At 35.9% G+C, this 22333-nt stretch overlaps 2 protein-coding genes across 2 annotated transcripts in view; one reads left to right on the forward strand and one right to left on the reverse strand.

The window, feature by feature from the left end:
* Positions 1–390: 390 nt before the first annotated feature.
* Arl8 (ADP-ribosylation factor-like protein 8) lies at positions 391–16235 on the reverse strand. The gene is made up of 5 exons (XM_076114067.1): positions 16024–16235; positions 10689–10769; positions 8219–8292; positions 7767–7928; positions 391–6034 (listed from the first exon to the last, which is right to left on the reverse strand). The coding sequence occupies exons 1-5, from the start codon at positions 16144–16146 to the stop codon at positions 5911–5913; spliced, it is 564 nt and encodes a 187-aa protein (XP_075970182.1). The 5' UTR covers positions 16147–16235; the 3' UTR covers positions 391–5910.
* A 4581-nt stretch (positions 16236–20816) lies between these two features.
* cwo (transcription factor cwo) overlaps positions 20817–22333 on the forward strand; it is a 46374-nt gene continuing 44857 nt past the window's right edge. Inside the window, exon 1 of the mRNA XM_076114075.1 lies at positions 20817–21408. Coding sequence (XP_075970190.1) covers positions 21356–21408 — 53 coding nt within the window. The 5' untranslated portion in view covers positions 20817–21355. The remainder of the gene's footprint in view (positions 21409–22333) is intronic.

Here is a 22333-nt window from a genome sequence, read left to right on the forward strand (position 1 = left end):
CGTCGGTAAACTTTTATTATTATAAAGATATTATCAATATATTGTTATTATGATAATATTGGATTCCCGTAAACTTAGTCAATAGGGACTATCCCGGTTCTACTGATATTCCAATTCAAAACTTAGATATTATTGAAGGTTTTTTTTTAAATAACTGTTTAAACCAGGTGATGCCGGGACGTGCCCCTAGTCAACTATATTATTAAAATACGCAAACAACTTTTTACCATTACTACCATTAGTATGAAGCTGAAAAACATGTCGGGTACAGGTTTCTTCTTAAATATTGGATAAAAAATAAATAAACACAGTTTAGACCTCCAGCCTTATACTTTACTGAATCAACATGAGCAAACAATTAACTAGGTACTACGAAATGAGACAAACGTCGGTATATCTCTGCAAGTGTATTATCATTTTGTAGAAAAAAGATAAGTTACAGCCATACAATATAAACGCACCATTATATAAAAATAAAATTATACATGTATTACCTCAAATAATTTAAACAATGTGGAATGCAAAGGAATTGAACGAAAAAAAATGTTACAACTCGTTCACTAAAGATTTGCCGGTGATACTCTTGATAACATTACGAAGCCACCGGCAAATATTTTACGAACAAGCCACACACATACTTGCTATCTATTTAACTTTGTAATGTGACAGCAAATTATTGTCGTTAGATTAGTACGGAACCCCGTAATATGATTTACATCTTATATCAAGACTTACAAACTTGATTATTCTATCGCCATATTTCGTTGATAGTCGCTACATAATTATTTAAATAAATATTTAAAAAAAGACATTGTTTGAAAACTATTTGAGATAGCCTTCGAAATATAATTAATTAATTAAGTAATACTAAGAACTTCGCCTTACAAATCCAGTACAAAGGTTACATACAAATTTAGAGAACATTATCACTCGTCAATGGCGCGTGTGGGCACAATTCTCGACTGCCTTTGGTTCGATATTGCTTTATTAATGCGAAAAAAATATCTATGCCAATGATGTGGGGATTTGTGAGAAACGCTCGAAGTTTCCGAGGAACTATCGATAAAAATGTAGATAATATTTTCCATCGTTTTAGGCTTAATTTCTTCCTACACTAACGTCGGTCGAACGTACGACACCGAACAACAACGTTGGCCTGCTCAAAGAATTTTCCTATGTAATACTCGACCGACGTACGCAACCGATTCAGCGTAGGAGAAAATAAATCCTTAGATTAGACTCGCTTATACACATAAATATCGTAAGCATCCAAATGTTCCTTAGCACTTCAACAACTGAGTGCATTTACTAGTAAACCCACATCATTGACGTCTACATATCTATTTGTAAACTATTTTCTATGTAACCAGGCGCCAATTGGGAGTTACCTGGATATAGGTGGCACTAGTGGATTTGGAAGTCATTATGACAAAATATATTTTCAATTGGACCGGTCCTATTGGCGCTCGATGGGGGAGGCTTTTGTCCAGCAGTGGACGATTCCCGGCTGAGATGATGATGATGATATTTTCAAATTGATAATTTAACATCACATTTAGAAGTAATGTAGAATTTTCTTAATTCCTTTTAATATCAGTAACTGTGCTAAAATGTCATGTTGATGGTTAACTTTATAGTACTCCAGTAATGTCTTTATTTTTGTTATATTCACGAATTTGTTACGAAAATCTATGTTAATTTTCAAATTAATAATTGTAAATAACGGCTTCCAAATTCAGTAGTACATTCCTTCCAGCCATCAACGAGAGCTCGACCTACGTTCAAACTATCTATATTACAAGATAACTATATATAAACGTTTATATAAACATAATGTGCAGTCGAAGCGGGTATTTTTATAATTTCAATTAATTACACATCTAGTGACTTTTCTATATTCGACAAAACTCTGTTAGCGTGCGAATAAGAACGACTAATGAAAAATAAACAAGTATTTTTGAAACATGGACATATTATTTTAATTTTTTGATATACTTCTTCCATTTTGTAGCTCTGTAATACTTTTGTATTATGAAAATGTGTGTTATACTTTATTTATTTTATTAATTACTCAATTTTTCAATGAGATAAGCAGTGTTGTGTATACGCCATAAAATGGTCTGTAAGGATTATATGGTATTAGGATATCAATAAAATAATATGTCCGTAGCTTAAAGTAGTATATATTTCACATATTTATACATAAATTACATATGTATTGTTCATGTTATATACATTATTTCTAAAGTTACATCAACATAATTATTCGCACACTAATCATTTTTTAATCTTATTTGTTTTAGCTAACAATATGAGATAAGTATATTTATAATATATAACGCTAATATTATTAAGGAATCTAAATATTCTAACATGGTAGTACTACATCTAAATTATAGTGACGGGTAGATTTAATATAAAAACATCATGGTTATAATTGATATGTCCTGATCTAGCAATTTACAATATGTAAACGACACACAATTATATTGAGACTGCAAATTTACATTAACCTTTTTAAAAAATGCAATTCCCGACCTTCCAGTAAACACGAAATACTAGACTCGGAATCAGTGTACCACACAAATGTTTGTTCCATGTATGGTAAACTAATAATAATGCCAAAATTGACAATTAGTGCCTATCATTTAAAACATGTTATTTGCAGTCCCAATAAAATCCGTGTAATACTTTCAAACGATGTAATTAATCTTACGTATTATTTACGTTCGAAAATAATATCACATTATGGGTCCAGCAGTTTCCGAGACAAGTCTCCATAGACGGACATACAATATCTAACAGTGACTATATTTTAGATGTACGCGTACATTTTTTCTAATGTGACAACATTATCTTTTCACACAATAAAAAGGCTTTATTGCGTTTTAATAAATATATGGAAAAATAAAATATTACAGCTTGGCACCATTTTGAAAACAATAATAAAATTAATGTAAGCCAATGGTCGCAGAGTAAAAAGATAATATATCACATTTTAGAGAGTGCAAAACTCAAGCTAGTTATCGCGTCTTAAATGAGATTGAAATTTCTTTATTAACAATGATATACGTAAGCAAAATAAGTTTATAGAGATCGTATAATCGTGTCTCTGCCTACCCCCATGAAACAACGCGCGTCATTGTCCAAAAATCGCGCCGCAAACACTCTTTTTTTTTTAAGTAAGGATAGTTTACCACTTATCCCCCGTAGCTTATCGCTTACTAAAGTTTAATTATTAGCAACTTGTAACTAAAGTTAGAATTTTTCATGAAACTCGTTTAATTAAATTATTACGCGTTTGGCAAGAATCATTGCAATGAATGCTACGCAAGTCAAGCAAGGGGAATTTTGTTAAGAAATGTTTTGCCTAATTTGAGGGGTTCAAAGGCAAGCTTAATATTATAACAATTCATTCATCATATAACTGTTTTAAATTACTTTAGAAATTGCGTATACTCAAAATTTGGTATAGAGACGTACCGAATCTCAAGCATATACTTCGAAAATAAATAGGGTAGTTTCCTATTTGTTTAATTACAATCACATACATTTTATCCTCAAAAGTTATTAAAAAACAATTGCAATTTTATTTATATTTTTAAATGAAACTTAAAAACAGTAATAAAGTTCCAACAAAATTAATAATATATTAAACAAACAGTATACATAATAGCCGATGTCACGAGAGACAACTGCCAGATTTCTTATCTATTAGTTAAAGTCTCAAAGCATTTTATCTGGAAACTACCCCATTAAGTTTAACAAGTTACGAACAAGTACCGGTTAGCATATCAATAGACTTTCGACAGTTCACACTGTCTTTATCTACCGGTTAGGTTAACCGACACTTATGTATAAGCCGTGAACTAGTTTTTAACGTATATTCATTGTTATAAAGGATTCTAACGTCATTACAGGCGCAACTTATGTATATAAAGACATTCAGTTAAAACACTATATACAAGGCGCAGTTATATAATTATACGTAAAGTTTTCTCAAAATAGCTAGTGATATTTATGTTGGGAGGCAACTCTGCCCATGCCATCACGATTAGGTGACTAAAACTGTATGCATACATAATATCAGGCCGGTTATACTCGAAATTGGACCAAACTCCGGACTACCTTAAGATTTTAATTTTTTTGTTTTAAAAAGTCAGGTGCTTAGTACTCCTAATCGGCGGTCCGTATATTCAGATGTATGGATATGAATGAGGCAACGGAATTAGTAAGGATCGTACCAAGTAGCGTTTTTTTGTCTCTGCCTACCATATATGGGGAAAAAGATGTGATTTTATGAATGTATGTATGTTATTTTAAGCATTTCCGTAGTGCGGTACAATCTTACACATACATACGACACACTCCCAAACGACCAACAATGACATAGGCTATCGTCTCACAAAGGTCACCTACCAATATATAATATCACCAGCTATTATGAGAAGACCCTATAACAACACAGTTTCATAATTTCGGAATGTTATTTAAACAATAAATTGTTCTTCTCCTTATCCCTTTATTTTAAGAGACTTCACTAAAAGCCAGTTTCGCAGCTCACGAATAAGTATCAGATAACCTAACTGCTGGATAGAAAAGACAGCGAGAGTTATCAAACTGGCAGATAAAAGGGACATTATGAGAACCACTGACAAAATTCCATTAATTAAGCTATCTAACACTTATGCAGGAGTTATGAAAATAAACTTTTAATAAACATAATATAAATAAAATTATTAACTTTTCAATGCAATTGTAAATCTTATTTTTCCCTTCTCTTAAAGTAAAATCGTGATGTACAGTCACGGGCATAAATATCTTAGGTATGTATCACATCTTACTGTTTTGTTCTTCCACAGGTTCATAAGTTACAATTACATATAACAATTTTATGTATAATAAGTAATTGGTACCAAAATAATACAAAAAAAATACAAATATTCAGTTGATAAGTATGTTGTTCAAAATTTTATTTGGAATTTCTGATTCCAACGCGGGGTTTTTAGTGCTACAGTCAACTACAAAAATAATTTAACAACTTTCAATTTTATTTAAAACTGTTTCGACAAACTATCAATTGTAATTTATCTAGTGATGAAAATATCTGTGTTTAACTATTTTAGTTGCTGACTGTACTACAGAGTAATATTTTTCGACTCCAAAACCCGAATTATAAGACATTTAAATATCTCCCACCATTTCTGTCCGGTCATGTGTCCCATAAATCGGACTCATTCCAAAATACTGTGTTTCATATAACATAAGTGCTAAATCAATTTCACAGCCGCAAAACACCGACCTCAAATTACTTCGAAGTCGAATATTGCATTTTAAATCGTTTCGGGAATATTCGGCTATTGTCGACTCAAGTCGGAAATTATTATTCATCAAGATAGAGTATTAATAATTTCTGATATTTGCCGATGATTGTCGAATATTCCCGAAGTAAACTATCCGATTTTGTTTGAATATAAAACTTTCGTACAACTTAGCTACAAGAACCGATCAAATGTGAATGAAATCCACTTACGATAATTTTCTCATCATCGTTCAGTTATCGTCAAACAACTTGAGCCCAGGTTACTGTAGTAGGATAAAACAGAATGTAGACACATTGTAGAGAGCACGCATTACTTATCAAGTCGGCACTCAATAGCCCTTCGTGCCCTACACTTTTCGCGGACCTATACATCGTACAGTGCAATCTAGCTACATTGCTCAAGTTGTTTAGCAAAACCTGTACTTACATTAGTTTTAACTTTTTCTATTTCAAATAAATCATAATTTAACAAACATTTTTACAACAATAAATTAGAAAAAATATTTTTCTACCGTGTTGTCTACAAAGGAAACTGCGCCTTAGTGTATTAGAATGTCTAGTTGAATAAGGTTGATAGTTGTGTGCGATTAACGCGAGCTACCAGACTTACTGTGTTGAATGAGCCATTGTAACGTGATGTCGATGTTGTCCTTCTCTTTGCAAGAGATCGAGTAGCAACATATCTCGCGGTCTTGGATAGCTGACAAGTTCCTGAAATATAGAATTTAATAATTCATTAAGTAGTAGTTTGTAGGGGTCGTAGTAAGTGGCGCTTTCGATCTCTGTCTACCCTTACGCCTACTTATAGGTATGTATTACTTATGTAATAAATGGTTCATCAATAATTTTATAAGCAGTTTTAAAGTTTAATAATTATGAGAAATTAATCTCTCTGGAGTATCTCGCTAGATATGTTCCGTACACAAATTCTCTTATGCCCAGCACGCTGTACATAGCTGGCGGCGCGAGTGTGTGGCTACAGAGCGAGAGAGCGAGGCGGGCGGTGTACTCACATTCGCTCGATGAGGCCGTGCTCGTCGAGCGCGTGGGGCAGGTCGCGCTTGTTGCCCAGCACGCTGTACATAGCTGGCGGCGCGAGTGTGTGGCTACAGAGCGAGAGAGCGAGGCGGGCGGTGTACTCACATTCGCTCGATGAGGCCGTGCTCGTCGAGCGCGTGGGGCAGGTCGCGCTTGTTGCCCAGCACGCTGTACATAGCTGGCGGCGCGAGTGTGTGGCTACAGAGCGAGAGAGCGAGGCGGGCGGTGTACTCACATTCGCTCGATGAGGCCGTGCTCGTCGAGCGCGTGGGGCAGGTCGCGCTTGTTGCCCAGCACGCTGTACATAGCTGGCGGCGCGAGTGTGTGGCTACAGAGCGAGAGAGCGGGGCGGGCGGTGTACTCACATTCGCTCGATGAGGCCGTGCTCGTCGAGCGCGTGGGGCAGGTCGCGCTTGTTGCCCAGCACGCTGTACATAGCTGGCGGCGCGAGTGTGTGGCTACAGAGCGAGAGAGCGAGGCGGGCGGTGTACTCACATTCGCTCGATGAGGCCGTGCTCGTCGAGCGCGTGGGGCAGGTCGCGCTTGTTGCCCAGCACGCTGTACATAGCTGGCGGCGCGAGTGTGTGGCTACAGAGCGAGAGAGCGGGGCGGGCGGTGTACTCACATTCGCTCGATGAGGCCGTGCTCGTCGAGCGCGTGGGGCAGGTCGCGCTTGTTGCCCAGCACGCTGTACATAGCTGGCGGCGCGAGTGTGTGGCTACAGAGCGAGAGAGCGAGGCGGGCGGTGTACTCACATTCGCTCGATGAGGCCGTGCTCGTCGAGCGCGTGGGGCAGGTCGCGCTTGTTGCCCAGCACGCTGTACATAGCTGGCGGCGCGAGTGTGTGGCTACAGAGCGAGAGAGCGAGGCGGGCGGTGTACTCACATTCGCTCGATGAGGCCGTGCTCGTCGAGCGCGTGGGGCAGGTCGCGCTTGTTGCCCAGCACGCTGTACATAGCTGGCGGCGCGAGTGTGTGGCTACAGAGCGAGAGAGCGGGGCGGGCGGTGTACTCACATTCGCTCGATGAGGCCGTGCTCGTCGAGCGCGTGGGGCAGGTCGCGCTTGTTGCCCAGCACGCTGTACATAGCTGGCGGCGCGAGTGTGTGGCTACAGAGCGAGAGAGCGAGGCGGGCGGTGTACTCACATTCGCTCGATGAGGCCGTGCTCGTCGAGCGCGTGGGGCAGGTCGCGCTTGTTGCCCAGCACGCTGTACATAGCTGGCGGCGCGAGTGTGTGGCTACAGAGCGAGAGAGCGGGGCGGGCGGTGTACTCACATTCGCTCGATGAGGCCGTGCTCGTCGAGCGCGTGGGGCAGGTCGCGCTTGTTGCCCAGCACGCTGTACATAGCTGGCGGCGCGAGTGTGTGGCTACAGAGCGAGAGAGCGAGGCGGGCGGTGTACTCACATTCGCTCGATGAGGCCGTGCTCGTCGAGCGCGTGGGGCAGGTCGCGCTTGTTGCCCAGCACTAGCACGGGGATGCCGGTGAGCTGCTGCTTCTCCAGCAGACTGTGCAGCTCGTTGCGGGACGCCTCGATCTTGTCGGGGTCCGCCGCGTCCACCATGTACCTGACGAGAGTATACACATTATAAATAAATAAAACCAACTCTCTTGAATACAAAATCGTATATTTTAGTATGGAGAAAATTGTACATACGCCGCTGGCGTTAAATATGATGAAGAAATAAATTATAATGTAATACCAACATACTCAATCCTACAGCTCGATACAAGAGAGCTACAAAGAATCGACGACGACGAAACATTTTGAGATATCTGCACCAGATTGTCGTGTATAGTCCTAATATAAAACTGCTCACTACAGTACAAATACTTATAGACAAGTTGTAATACATACACGATAGCGTTAACGCCGCGACAATACCTCTCCCACATAGATCGGAACCTTGGCTGACCGCCGATATCCCACACCTGGAAAATAAAAACCACTGATTATTGCGAATTCAGAACAAAAATACAACAATCGAGAGGAACACATTTGCTTGCATTCTCTTATTCCTATCCTATTATAAATTCGAGAAGCATTTGAGGGTAGATGCAGTTATGCTCATTATAAAACATAACAATAATTTTGGTTTGTTTATTATAATTCACTTAATTATAGAACCTTGGTGAACACAATCATAATTTAATAATTTCTACTCCAAAAAACTTTCCATGTGGACGAAGTTGCGGGCAAGAACTAGGTAGTTTGTGTCAGTGACTGTCCCACTGCTGGTCAAGGGTCTCCTAGCAAATGTGGAAAGGTTAGGTAAACATAGGTATTTAGTATTAAAACGTTTATAACTAGTATGATTGTTGCTATATGTCCTGAGTACTTCCACAAGCTTTTTAATCGATATACCCATAGTATTACAACAAACCCGTATACTATGGGCAATCAAAATTAAGTACACTTTGTATACAGGTAGGTTTATCGACTAAAAACACAAACGTATGTCGCACTACACTATTTAACTTTTTTTTCTTTAATATCCTACATATAACTTGTACTTAAAAATAACATATAGGCATAAAACTCTTCCCGTTACTGAGTGACTGACTGACTGACTGATGAACAACGCACAGCCTAAACTACAAAACGTAGAAAGTTGAAACTTGGTATGAAGATTCCTTAAGAAGTGTAGAGGAGCACAAAGAGAGAGATTTTTGGAAATTCCCCTCCAAGGAAGATGAAATTACAGGCGGGCAAAGCCGCAAGCGAGAAGCTAGTTATCCCTCATAGACTTTGCGTCCCCACTGCTAATTAAAAAAACAGGATTTCCCACACTGCATTCATAATAATTAAAATGATTATATATTATGTATACGTGCGTGACATAAGGATATTTGTTTCATGTTTTTATGTTCATAAAAACAAGGATTATCCCTGAGTATTTGCCTGGAAAGGTTTATTCATTCATAATATGCACATTCCAATGAATTAATACTAAAATAATGATATTAATGTCAATGAATGACGTAGTTAATTAAAACCGCTTTTCCAATAATATCTCACTAATAAAAGCGAAATTATAATCCTACCGTCTTATTCATAAAAATATATATAGTTATGAAAGGCTTTGTGTTTTGTTTCTTTCACTCCTTAGCGAAATGAAAAAGAGAAAACATATTATAGTAGCATTTTAACTAAAATGGGTTTATAGTGTGTTTATGAATAAGAAGGCTTATCTTTTTGAACATTGATGTGTGGTTATTACTGGTTCTTACACTGGTCGATTGATCTTTTGACGAAAATTTGCCTCATACAACCAGACCCAAAACAATTATTTGTGGATCACATAAATAATTGTTTCATGTGGTAATCAAACCCACGACCTCGCAACGCAATGGCAATGGCGTGGCGACCTACACCACTGCGCCAGTGTCATCTGTCCAGTGTTGCCCTACATACGCATTATTTTTACCTTTTAAATTTCACTGTTATGGTAACATTGTATTCTTTTATTTACCTTTCTCTTTACAAAGCTATTTTCGTTACCTTTGGTCACAAATTACTTAGAAAGTAGTAACGTGTTGGAAATATGCACGCGAGGTTTTTAACCTTAGGCTTTAAGCGACTTTGATGAGATTTTACCCGACTGCGCGCACACAAAAGATGGTAATTAGGTTTATAAAAATAAATAACGCACGTAGTGACTTATTTATTTTTGAAGTTTTTGAAGTATCAATTATCCAACACAAAGAATGTACTCGAATGTAGAATAAACACGATTATAATCCTTGAACAAATCTAGGTTTTAAGGTAAACCTAGATTTTAATCATTTCTTAAAATACTTACACGGTAACTTAACGGCTATAGCATTGAACTTGCGTCCAATGGGATCGTAGGTTTGATGTTTTAAATTCTGAATTTTGCGTGCATTTTTCAGCCGCAAACCTTACACACAAGACTCTATTAAGTTGTTAAATCATAGTGCATACTACAGCATGCGCCAAATAACTATTTGTATCTGAATATAGCGTACTAGCCGACCCGTGCAACTTCGCTTGCTTCAATCTTCAATCAACCTTCATAAGCGAGAATGGGTCATAATTTTCCCTGTTTTTGTAAAATTTTTACTGGAACTCTGCTCCTATTGGTCGAAGCGTGATAATATATAGCCTATAGACTTCCTCGATAAATGGGCTATCTAACACTGGAAGAATTTTTCTAATCGGACCAGTAGTTCCTGAGATTAGCGCGTTCAAACAAACAAACTCTTCAGCTTTATAATATTAGTATAGATTTGTGAGGAAGTAAACAAAACGAGATGTTTATGAAAGGGTGTGTTATTTGTCGCGTGCAACGAGTATTAATATTTACCTTAATAGTGACATTTCCTTTAGTGATCTTGCGCATGTTGAAGCCGACTGTCGGTATCATGTCTTCACTGAACTGGCCGGACTGTAACACACAGAAAAAATATACTTAACAACACAATATACAAATAAAACTACAAGCAAGATAGTTTATTTATATTATAAGATTATAAGATTCAATACAAGAAAGTAACAAAACGTTTTATTTTATGTCATAATCAGTAGCAAATCCTCGGTTCTCCAATTCTATCCTCAGACATTATCCAAGTCCTATCCATTAAAAAGAATTTCCTCCAAAGTACTATACGTATAGCAATACAGGGTTAAATATTATCCACCTAAGACAATATACGACCCTAATGACGAACCTAGAATTCTGATGATGATTGATGATGATGAGTCGCCGCTAACCAAAATGCTAAGCATTCATCATCATCATCACATATTTTTCCCGTTCATTTTTCGTATTGCAAAATAAATCTGTCCACAGATGGAAATAGTAATTCGCTAATCAGTAATGTCCTTGGTGAATTTATAATATGTATAAAATCGCGTAGATTGATATCACGTATCGTATTCCCGAACACTATGGGAGTGTTTTAAAAGAGGATAATGGTATACCTATAGAATAATAACATGTTTATTATACAGGTAACAAGGAAATAGTGACACAATTTGTAACAATTACCGCATTTCCCAATAATTGGTCTTTCCTCAACTATAGTAACATTGAAAATATTTTATTTTTAACTTCACCCCGAGTCAAATAGTAATTTAAACAAAACCTCAACAAATTATACAATTAAGCCTCAAAAATCACTCTATCTATTGTCGAAAATCTTATGAAAATTCGTTCAATAGATTTTTAGTTTATTGCGTACAAACAGATAGACAGCGCGACGAAGTGAGTTTATTTTATAATATTGTAATGATAGTGATAAAACTATGTAATTGGGTATATTTCCTCGTCTATTATGTAAGCGTAGTTAGCTAAACCAAAAACATATTTCACAGTAAAAAGTACGTAGTGTCGCCAAAAATCGGAATGACAATTTTTCATTTCAAGAAAAACTAGTTTGTTTGGTAATCGCGAATTAAATGTGCACAAAATATTGCAGAAAAGTTTATCTAAACTAAGAGCACTGTAACAATGATGGATGTTTATTTATTCATAATAATAATTATAATTATGCAGTTGTATAAACGATATATTATGCCTTTATTTTTTAATTACCTACATTATCCATTTTTCCTGTCACAACTTATCATTCAATTATGTTGCAATAAGTATTTATTCGAACTGAAACATTTATTTATGTGCTTCCTGGAGTTTTAATGATATGTAACATTTTGATTTGGAATTTAATGCACATGTTATAAATATGAAAGTTTATAATGATGGATGTATGTATGCTTGCGACTCTTCCACGCAAATACTACTGAACAGATTTTAAATAAAATGTAGTGCAGACATAGTTTATAACTCTGATCGACATATAGAATAATTAAAAAATAAATATTGTTTCAAGCTGTCAAAATTTAGAGCATAAACTCGTTTTAATATGTTTTAAATAACCTTTTAACAGTGGGAACAATATTTTAACTATTGTAGGTAGTGATGTAGTAGTGTAAATGAATAAAAAATAACAACCACAATAGGATATTCTTGACCTTAACTATTTTTATAGCCATTTGTTCAATTTTTATATAAAAAAATAATGTCACACAAGTTTTACTAGATAGAATCTAATAATAGATTTTATCTAAAACATAGTCTAGCCAGTGAAACTCTAGATGCATTTTATTACATAAACTAGCTGACCCGCGCAACTTCGTTTGCGTGTATCCCGCTACTTCGACAAATACAGTCAACGCACCAACACATATTGGATACTAATTTTCAATTCACAATAACTTCTCTTTCCCTTAACCGCGTTTAAAATATTAAAATGTTTTTTGGTTTCTGTGACTCTTCTTTGATCGCCCCCCCCCCCCCTATCAGTTTTTGGAAAAAATATTTAAGTAATGTACAGATTTTTTTTGTCTTATATGTATAGATCAAAGTCGTAGTACCTACTTTTTAATATTATTAATTTTTTATGTACCGTTTTTTTATATTTTTTGTTTTTTTTTTTATGTACTTACCTACTTTTGTTATATACATCTAACTATTATTTTCTTGTTTACTTTTTAAATTATTTACATTCTACATTTTATTACTTTTACTTATTTTTTATTTACACTTATTTTTAGAAGATTAACGCTATTTATAGGGACGCTGCCCCCGCCGCCGCGGCCGGCCCGTACCGTGCCGCAATACTAATATCGTGATATCTCCTAAACTATATGTCTAAATAACACACTGTAAACTGCAAAAATAATCTAAATTAAATGCTCGTGATGATGAACTTACTTATTTTGATAAGGATATATGTATTATTGGTTATATCACCAGTTAAACATCACCCAACGAATTAAATGTTTTTTTAATACAGAAAAGTAGTTTTTGTGACTTAAATAAAAAAGCTGGATATATGTCATCGCGGACTTTTTTGTAGAACTAATAAAGACCAATGTTTTTGCTATACATTGTTCTTACTTGTATCCAACGGTATTAGCGGCGCACGCACAAATGCAATTTTCAATTAGATTTTTTTTCTGACTTCTTGTACATAAATCGCTATAACTCAACTAATATAGTTTCAATGTATTTCAATTATATATAAAAACCTGTCGGAGAAAATACTCTTTCTATTAGTGAAAACCGCATCAAAATCCGTTGCGTAGTTTTAAAGTTTTATGCATACGAAGGGACTACAGACAAAATGGGCGACTTTGTTTTATACTATGTAGTGATATGCAAATACAGCATAATGAAATGCAAGTGATATGATATCCTTATAACAGGAGTTTCTTTGTGGTTGAGCAAAACAGATGAATAAACAAGGCATTCCACACTTGGTGAGCGGTCAATGGCTTTAAGTCAGCCTGACAGAAGTTATTTATGCTGTGTTATAAGTTGGGAACATATGATCTAGAGATTGAGATATGTTCCCAACCTTTTGTGGACAACTGTCCCCTTAAAAAGGGGGAAAGAATATACACACTTCTTTACACAGTAATTACACCAGTTTTAATTTTTAAAGCCAAAATGGGCCATATAGGCCTTCCCTGATAAGTACCAACATGATTGTTGCTATGGCCCAAATCGTTGGATAGATAGAGAGTGACCAATTTTATATTTACTACTATTTATTATATTTTATATTTGGACCCACCAGTATTACTAGAAAAGCTAGCTTAATACTAGCTTTTGCCCATGGTTTTATCCACAACATTATAAATGCAGATTGCCTGTCTGTTGCACTTTCAATACTAAACTGGACTGATTTGCTGTTATTAGCATGGAATAAACTCCTATTACACTTCTTTACACAGTAATTACACCAGTTTTAGTTTTTAAAGCCAAAATGAGCCATATAGGCCTGCCCTGATAAGTACCAACATGATTAGGAGTCGAAGTGGTTGCTATGGCCCAAATCGTTGGATAGATAGAGAGTGACCAGTTTCATATTTACTACTATTTATTATTTATATTTGGACCCACCACTACTACTAGAAAAGCTAGCTGAATACTAGCTTATGCCCATAGTTTTGTCCACAACATTATAAATGCATCTGCCAGTCTGTTGCATTTCAATACTAAACAGCTGGACTGGTTTGCTGTTATTAGCATGGAATACATCTCCCATCAATAAAAGCTTAGTATTAAAATATTTTTATATCACCATGGTACTACAACTCATCAATAACACAGAGAACAAATGTATTTAGAATCTGTAACTGTTGTGATAAGATAAAGGGTAAATGAACTGTTTAAACATATCATACAACTGACTGACATTGAATTTGACATTGATAATGTTTACTGAAAAAAAAAATTCATAAAATAATATATAGGTAATTGTTTATTTTCATTTTAAATGTAATTAATTAATTTTGTATAATGTAAGATGTACTACTATACTGAATTCAATTCTACTAAAATTATAAATTCGAAAGGATGAATGTTATGTATGTTTGTTACTCAAGCATGAAAAACTACTGGATGGATTTTAATGAAATTTGATACAAAGGCAGTTTATAACCTGAAGATTAACACATAGGATAAGTTTTATCAAGTGGGCAAAGTCATGGGTGAGCTAGCAAAAAAACAATTAATTAATATTGATTTTAAAACACTAACTTTAACCGGCAGTTACATTAGTTTTGCTTTCCGAAAATGATCTCTATCATTCTTTTTAATATATATATTTTAGGGCAACAACAGTTTTCTATACATATCTCTACAAAAGACCACAACAAGAATCTAAGAGACCCCAAAAAGCTGAACAAAGATAAAAAATATAAGTATACTTGCAATTTTCATACAAATTAATTAAGTCATGATGTAATGTGAAATACAAAAACACATTCTACATTTTCTATTTCTATTTCTATTCATATATAAAATCATGCCTTGCACACTCAGGGGTAGACAGAGACCAAAGAACACCACTTGGTAATTAAACACATTGTAATTTAAATTATTAGAATAGATTTTGGATTAGATTAGTTCAATTCTTATATGCAGCCAGTTTTGTTGATTGTAGCCTATGTTAAGCAAATGTAGGCATGCATAGTGTCATGATATGAGGTCAAACATTCTTAAACCAAATAATTATTATATAATTTTAATAATTACCAAAGATAAACCAAAGGTAAGATTAAATACATGCTTTATGAGAACAACTGCAAGATCTATTGCATTTTTCATAATTATTATGCCTTGTCTAATAATATTCATATAAGAAAAATTATAAGACAGTGACTCCATTTAAATTGGAATCTGACAAGCTCTGAAATATTTCAATTAAAATATCTTTGAATATCTAAAACTAAAGAATGGTAATTGGTCTTAACATTAAGTTCAATATTTAAGCCTTTTTTATGCTAATTGCATGTAACTTTCACCAAAATTGTTACTAAATGGTAATGAGGTCTAACAGTAACCTAAGTGCAATGAGATTTCCTAAAAATATCCTTTGTTATGAATGACACAGATACACAGTTAGAGCAAACAAAAACAATGAGTAATACGATCACATAATACCATACGTACCAGACGCACAAAGTCATCGGAAAAATATCCAATGAAATCTATAAAACGTAACAGCGACGAAATTCGATCGTCACATCATAAATACCGCACATATATAAAACAAAGCTATTTAATGACCCCACAAAGTGGACAAGGAAGTTAAAACAACACAAAAATATTGTTTTCAGATTATACTAACGGCAATGACGTTAACAAAAGTTGTTTTCCCTGAGTACTGCAATCCAACTAGTGTTAGCTCCATCTCCTCCTTCCAGAACAAGCTTTTAATCCAATCAAGGATACGATTGATTAAAGCGAGCATTTTTACAGATTTCACCACTGTTCTATACGCAATAAACGTAAAATAATGAACGCCTCTTCCGAAAATCTGCTGTACAATTTGATTGACAGATATCAATTTGCGTTTTGTTACCACTTCACGATGACGTGTAATGAGTCACTTACATATTATAAAATTTAATTTATTTTATACCTTTTATGCTCACAAAAAAAACTTTAGATGTGTGTGTATTTTAAAGACGTTAAATAATTAATTATAATAAAAGCATTTTTACTGTTTATATCATAGAGGAAATCTAAGCAAGGAACGAAACGCAATAGCAGCTGTCAAAATGCAATGTTGCCATTACACAAATGTTCTTTCAGACTATAGGGCATGCTTGTAATGTAAAAAATAATAATAATACATTAAAAACAGTTCATGAAAAATATTACAAAAATTAAACTTTTAACAACAAAATCTAATCCAATAAATGTTATCATATAGTTACTCATGCATAACATTTTCGCCGATCCTTGAGTGACAGTATTGGAAAAACCTTAGGTTTGTCCAATTGACTGCTTACGCCAAACGAGGAAAAGGTTTGATTCTTGGATCTAGTAAAACTGAAATGCGCTAATATTCTAAAACAAATAATCACCTACAGTTTTTAACCATGAAATTGGCTATGCCTAGCATGGCTTCAGCTACTTATCTTATATTTCTATCTACGCATATGATATTGAAATGAATTTTTAAAAAGGAAATTGGAATGGCATAAAAATGCCGTTCTAATTTCCTTTATAAAAAGTATTATTACTGGAGTGTTATTTGCTTTTTTCTGGTAATGTGAGATATTTAAAACTAACCAAACTACATTTCAATGTCAAGTTATGCAAATGTGTTTACCAGCATATTCTCCGAGTGAGATGAGGTTCTAATATTAGGTGGACATAGCAAATATAATTTTAGGTAGGTACCTACATTATACACACACTTGGACTCTATAAACGAAATCCTGCACAGTTTGCCTATACTATTCCATCTCTCTCATAGTCCGGTCAAGTCCGATGGGACGACTAAACAGACACGACCAGTGAGAGGTCAGGTGCAGAACCGACGGCTTCACGTACTTTGCAAGGTAGTCTCCACCTCAACTTCCTAACTCCAGGTAATCTCTAAGATACTCCTAAGAGAAAAGCTCAGAAATGATTTTCTGGCTCGACCCAGGATTCGAAGCCGAGACCTCTGCGCGGCAGTCGCATATAACTCAGCTGACCACGCTACAAAGGCAGGACAAATAAAAAATCTAAACCAAATAAAATCGCGGTAGCCGTTTATCCATAAGTGTCACAAACAGAAAAGTCCAAGTGCTCGTTTAATAAATATAATGTACTTAATGGTATATTTTAATTAGTGAATGCAATCCCGATCTCGCGGGATCCCGATCTCGCGAGAGCCCGTGTATTTTTTCGGGATCAATCCCGAAGCATAATATGACGAGATCCCGTTCGGGATTGTCGGAGAGGGCATTTTCAGCAGCTGGGTACATTGCAATAGACTTAAGATGCCGATTAGAAGCTCGTACTATTGATACACTTTGTATTTTAAGAGGCTACTTTCAAAATGCCATGTGATTACTTTTTATTTTGATCTCCTGGAGCTACACCTACTTTTTTGATTATGTTCATGTTATTACACCTGTTAATTATGTTACGTTGTTAGTAATATTCAAAAATAAAGGCTTTTATTTTCTTTCAAATAATAATTTATTGCATTCACCACACTATCACACACATATTACATTAAACAAGCCTTATTTTTACTAACTGGACGGGATCCCGAAAATCTCGGGATCCCGCGGGATTGATATTTCTGATCGCGAGGGATCTCGAGTTGACGATCTCGAGTCGGGATTGCATTCCCTAATTTTAATGCGTAGGCAGATAAGTTAATAAGACAATTACCATTTACAGTGTTGGTGGAAGAACTCAATAATTATACATAAAGAATAGCGTGTAAATGCAATAAATATTAATGACTTCATAGTTTTATATCGCCATTACAACAGTGGATATAATGGCATACGTTGCACGCAGCGCACGCATTTGTGACTCATTTGAACACGAGACCTATAATAATATGTATAAGAAATACCTAGCAATAAATATAGGAGAATGATGCAAGCTTGGTATTCAAAGGAAAACGTGAGGAAACCTCTCTTAAGGAACTGTATTAAATTTTTTTCATAGACATGCAGTAGTATAGATCTACGGTACCTAGTTCTCCAACAGATGCTAAGTTCTCCAAATGTACTTGGCCAGTAAAGTCTTCATGGTCAATTTCTTCTTATTCAGGGAGGTCTTTGCTCAGATAATAAGTTAGAAGGTGGGAAGTAAAAAGTTGTAAATTCATATACGAGTACAATACCTACTCCAGGACAATAATATATTTCTGTGAGGAGCTACAATCCGTTTTTGATTCTGTACCTATGTAACTTTACCTATTATATTACCAGACAAATGAATAGTTATATTCGTTTGTCTGGTAACTGATTACTATATCAATCAACACAAGTTCAGCGAAGTTTGGAATCAGATGACAGTGTGTGAGTTGTCCAAAGATATCTCTAATAACTACCGCATTCAAAAGCGTTTAAAAATATAACTAGAAAACTATGTCGCCTTTTACCTGTTTACGCATTAAGTAGTATTGTTTAGACTTGAAATGCACAACGTTATCAATTGCGGCCGTGCACCGGATACTGATAACGTTACGAACTTAGCCTCTTTACTATGTTTTCAGTCACATGTCAGATCTGAACGAACTTAGGACTTCACGTGCTTCGTACGGCTATATGAATCATTGTAATTATTGGAAAAATTTTTGAGAAGGTCAGGTTGTGATCATAGAATGTAGGTATTAACTATGGCGTAGTTAGGAGCTACTATTTTTTTATTGTTATTTGCTTCTGCTCGCGACTTTGTCCACGTGAAAAGATTTCCTAGGTGAAGGTAAAGAGTATTCTATATTATTATGTCAACCCAATAGGTACCTGTATGTCTATCAATTGAATATCAAAATCCGTTCAAGTTAAGCGTGATGGAGTAATAAGCATCTATCAAAACAACCAAACTTCCTGATGATTTAAGTTATAAGGTAGGCTCCATTTGATCTCTCTTCGAATCGATCTACCGTCAATAACTTACGTAGCGCAGTGGTTTGGGTCGCCACACCGCTACCATTGCGTCGGGAGGTTGCGGGTTTCGATTCCCACATTTCCCACACGGCTACCATTGCGTCGGGAGGTGTGGTCGCGGGTTCGATTCCGACACAGAACAATATAATTGTGTGATCCACTAATAATTGTTTGGGATCTAGTTGTATAGTGCCCGTTTTGTGTATTTTGTTAAAGTCCTCACGACACAAGAGCAATTCTTAGTGCGAGATTAGTCTTTAAAAAAGATTTTGATCTTCGGGAATGGTTGTCCTATTTGTCTGTTGTTTTTAAGTCCTACGTCATACAAGAGACGTTAGTCGTCATTTAAACAAGGAATCTACGAGATCATTACATGTAAATAACTTACTATTGCAAACTATTCGCGACTTTCCCGATCGCAGAGGTCCCTGAACTTTCATCACAAAGGTAGGTACTTAAAGTAGGCGATAGTGTTAGAAACTCAATAGGGTAATATCGTTCCATTTGCTAAACGCACAGTTAATGTGCTGCTAATGGGTGTTATTAACCAATGTCGCCATTTTAGCCTGCTAGGTATTGAAACTGGACTGCGTGTGGTGTTAATATTATATTAACTTGTGTTTCCTATTCCTATATCAATAAAAAGTTTAACAGTGTTTTTTTGTAAAGCATACCTAAGCAATCATCTCAGAGTTACGTTTTAATGAAATACCGAGTAAAATATTTTCTTTTAACATCGACAACCACATTTTCGAAGACCAGCCCGTGAGGGTTTCGATGCTTCGATCCTGAAATGAAGCTGCTCATTTTAACCACTGCACAATCTACACATGCAGTTTTTGGCATTCATCGGCAACTATTGTTATCCTCAGAATATTGTCAACCAAGGTAATGTGTACACTATACAAATGATATTACAACACTGAACGGACAGTCAGTCACTTTCACGTATCGGTCGTCTACGCTTTTACCTTGCAGACTGCAGCATACATACCTAAGTACCCACAGCCTAATAGCTGCTGTATTAAATATGTGGGTGTGTCAGATTAAGAAAGAATCGCTCGATGTGTAGATACCTATAGGTCTTCAATGGGCTGGCACTTGTCCATTTGGCTTCTCGGTGTGAATTATACAAGAGTTTGGCGAAGTATTTATTGATCAATGGGAAAAAGGGCTGTTCGGTCGATGCCTTCTCGTTTAGAATATTGTGATGATTACGGAGACCTGCCTACCTAGTGCAGCCTTAATAAAATCCTTTAAGATTAATAATTGAGTAGGTACCTACCTACCTAGCTACGCTTACATTACACATGTAAGTAATTTAAAGGATACCTACCTTTAACTCAAAAATACTGACTATTCGGTTTATCGCAGATTTTGTGTATCCACGTAACGCGTTGTTTGCCTAGCTCATAAAACGATAGAGTATATCGAAGCGCGATGTATGTGTGTGTGGTGTGTGCCGCGCGGGGCGGAGTAAAAGTCACGTCACCACGGTCACGTGCGAGCGAGCGTGGCTCGAGGCGGCTTGCCGAGGCGCCCGCCGGACGCGTTCAACGGAACAAAACCTATGCCATCATCCGCGAATTGTTCCACTAAATCGCTACTGCAATTTACTTCACATTACACGTGAAAACAACTAGCTATCGGACGTTCCCAATTTTCGCTAGATTTTTGAGTGCACAGCACGAGCTGAGGAATGTGCCTCGACATTCCGACGCCCCGTGCCATATTTTGACGCCGCCGCGCCGTCACATGACTTAAACCGGCCGGTGTTTAGAGTACATCCGCTCAGAGTGGCCGCGAAGCTCTCAGGCTAACGACGTCTGTCACGCTCTCTACATGCAGTTAAATACGATAACAATAATATACATTCGTTGTGATCGTTTACTGAAAATGGATTGCGAGGACCTTACTTAAGTGTTGCAGCTTGTGAATAGTGTTGTACTTATACCTAACCCTTGAAGGGGTAAAATGTAAAAAGATATTTTGTATTATATCAAGTGATAGTGATACAGTGATTTGTTGTTTTTGTTGTGACAGAAAGTGAATATGGAAACACGACATTATTGGGAGGAGAACGGACCTACCGTTAAATATGACAAGTAAGTAATTTAAAAACGTCTGCGTAACCTTCCGATATACCTACTTACACCTTTGTAAATAATTAGTTGTAGGTGTTCAGTAATTTATATTTTAATACTAAGTGACACTATGTGGGTAAGTACCGGCTATGGCCACTGCGATGACTGTTTAACGAAAAATATACAATTGTTTATTATTTAACAAGATAGAAACACACGTAAACTGATAACACCGCACTGGCTGAAACAGTTGTCAAAACAGTTTTATAACTGAAATCCTATATTTTTATTATAATGGGAAAGGTAGTCTATGTCTGAGTGAAAGTTTGAAGCAACTGTTGGCTTTAGCAACCTACGTTGTTACTTACTATAGGTAGGTACCTACCTATTTAAATGTTTACATGAACTTGATTATAAACTTTCTAGTAGTAGTCTATTCAAGTCTATTGTAACCTTGACCCGGAAAAATAAACGATTCAGAATTTACCGACAAAATACTCAATTCCGTTTTACATTTTTTTTAAATTTCGTTCAGTAACCAGTGCCTACCTACAAGCTAAACAGCTGTTTATACATTTCACAAAGACTTATTCCAGTGTCATGAATTTTTCGCTATACAATTTTCATTCCCCTACCTATTTTAGAAATACCTAAAAATATGGATAATGTAATCTACAAGAATTTGAATAGATTTCAATGAATTTTGAATTTTTTGACCTGTTCACTTTTAAATTAATGAATTATGCAGCTTCGATGAAAGTGTTTTGACTGGTGTTTACGTACGACTTGCAATGAAAACTGTAATTTTTCCAAAATTGGGAAATTTTGTTTATCATACTTTTTGACATGTAAACTACCTATTAACATACAAAAATATGCTAAGGTTCTCGGGTAGGTATGTAGGTACCTATGATATTTAAGTTATTTAACGCTCCAGTTATTCATG

Source organism: Anticarsia gemmatalis, chromosome 5, assembly GCF_050436995.1.
Source record: "Anticarsia gemmatalis isolate Benzon Research Colony breed Stoneville strain chromosome 5, ilAntGemm2 primary, whole genome shotgun sequence".
In the NCBI taxonomy this organism is placed as follows: Eukaryota; Metazoa; Arthropoda; class Insecta; order Lepidoptera; family Erebidae; genus Anticarsia; species Anticarsia gemmatalis.

What these genes read in the sequence shown, in the direction of transcription:
- Arl8 (XM_076114067.1), bottom strand. Translation starts at nt 16,146, where the DNA reads ATGCTCGCTTTAATCAATCGTATCCTTGATTGGATTAAAAGCTTGTTC. An exon ending in AAGGAAATGTCACTATTAAG is followed by an intron (nt 8,293 to 10,688) that starts GTAAATATTAAT and finishes TTTATTTTCCAG; the next exon opens with GTGTGGGATATCGGCGGTCA. An exon ending in CGCGGCGTTAACGCTATCGT is followed by an intron (nt 7,929 to 8,218) that starts GTATGTATTACA and finishes TACTCTCGTCAG; the next exon opens with GTACATGGTGGACGCGGCGG.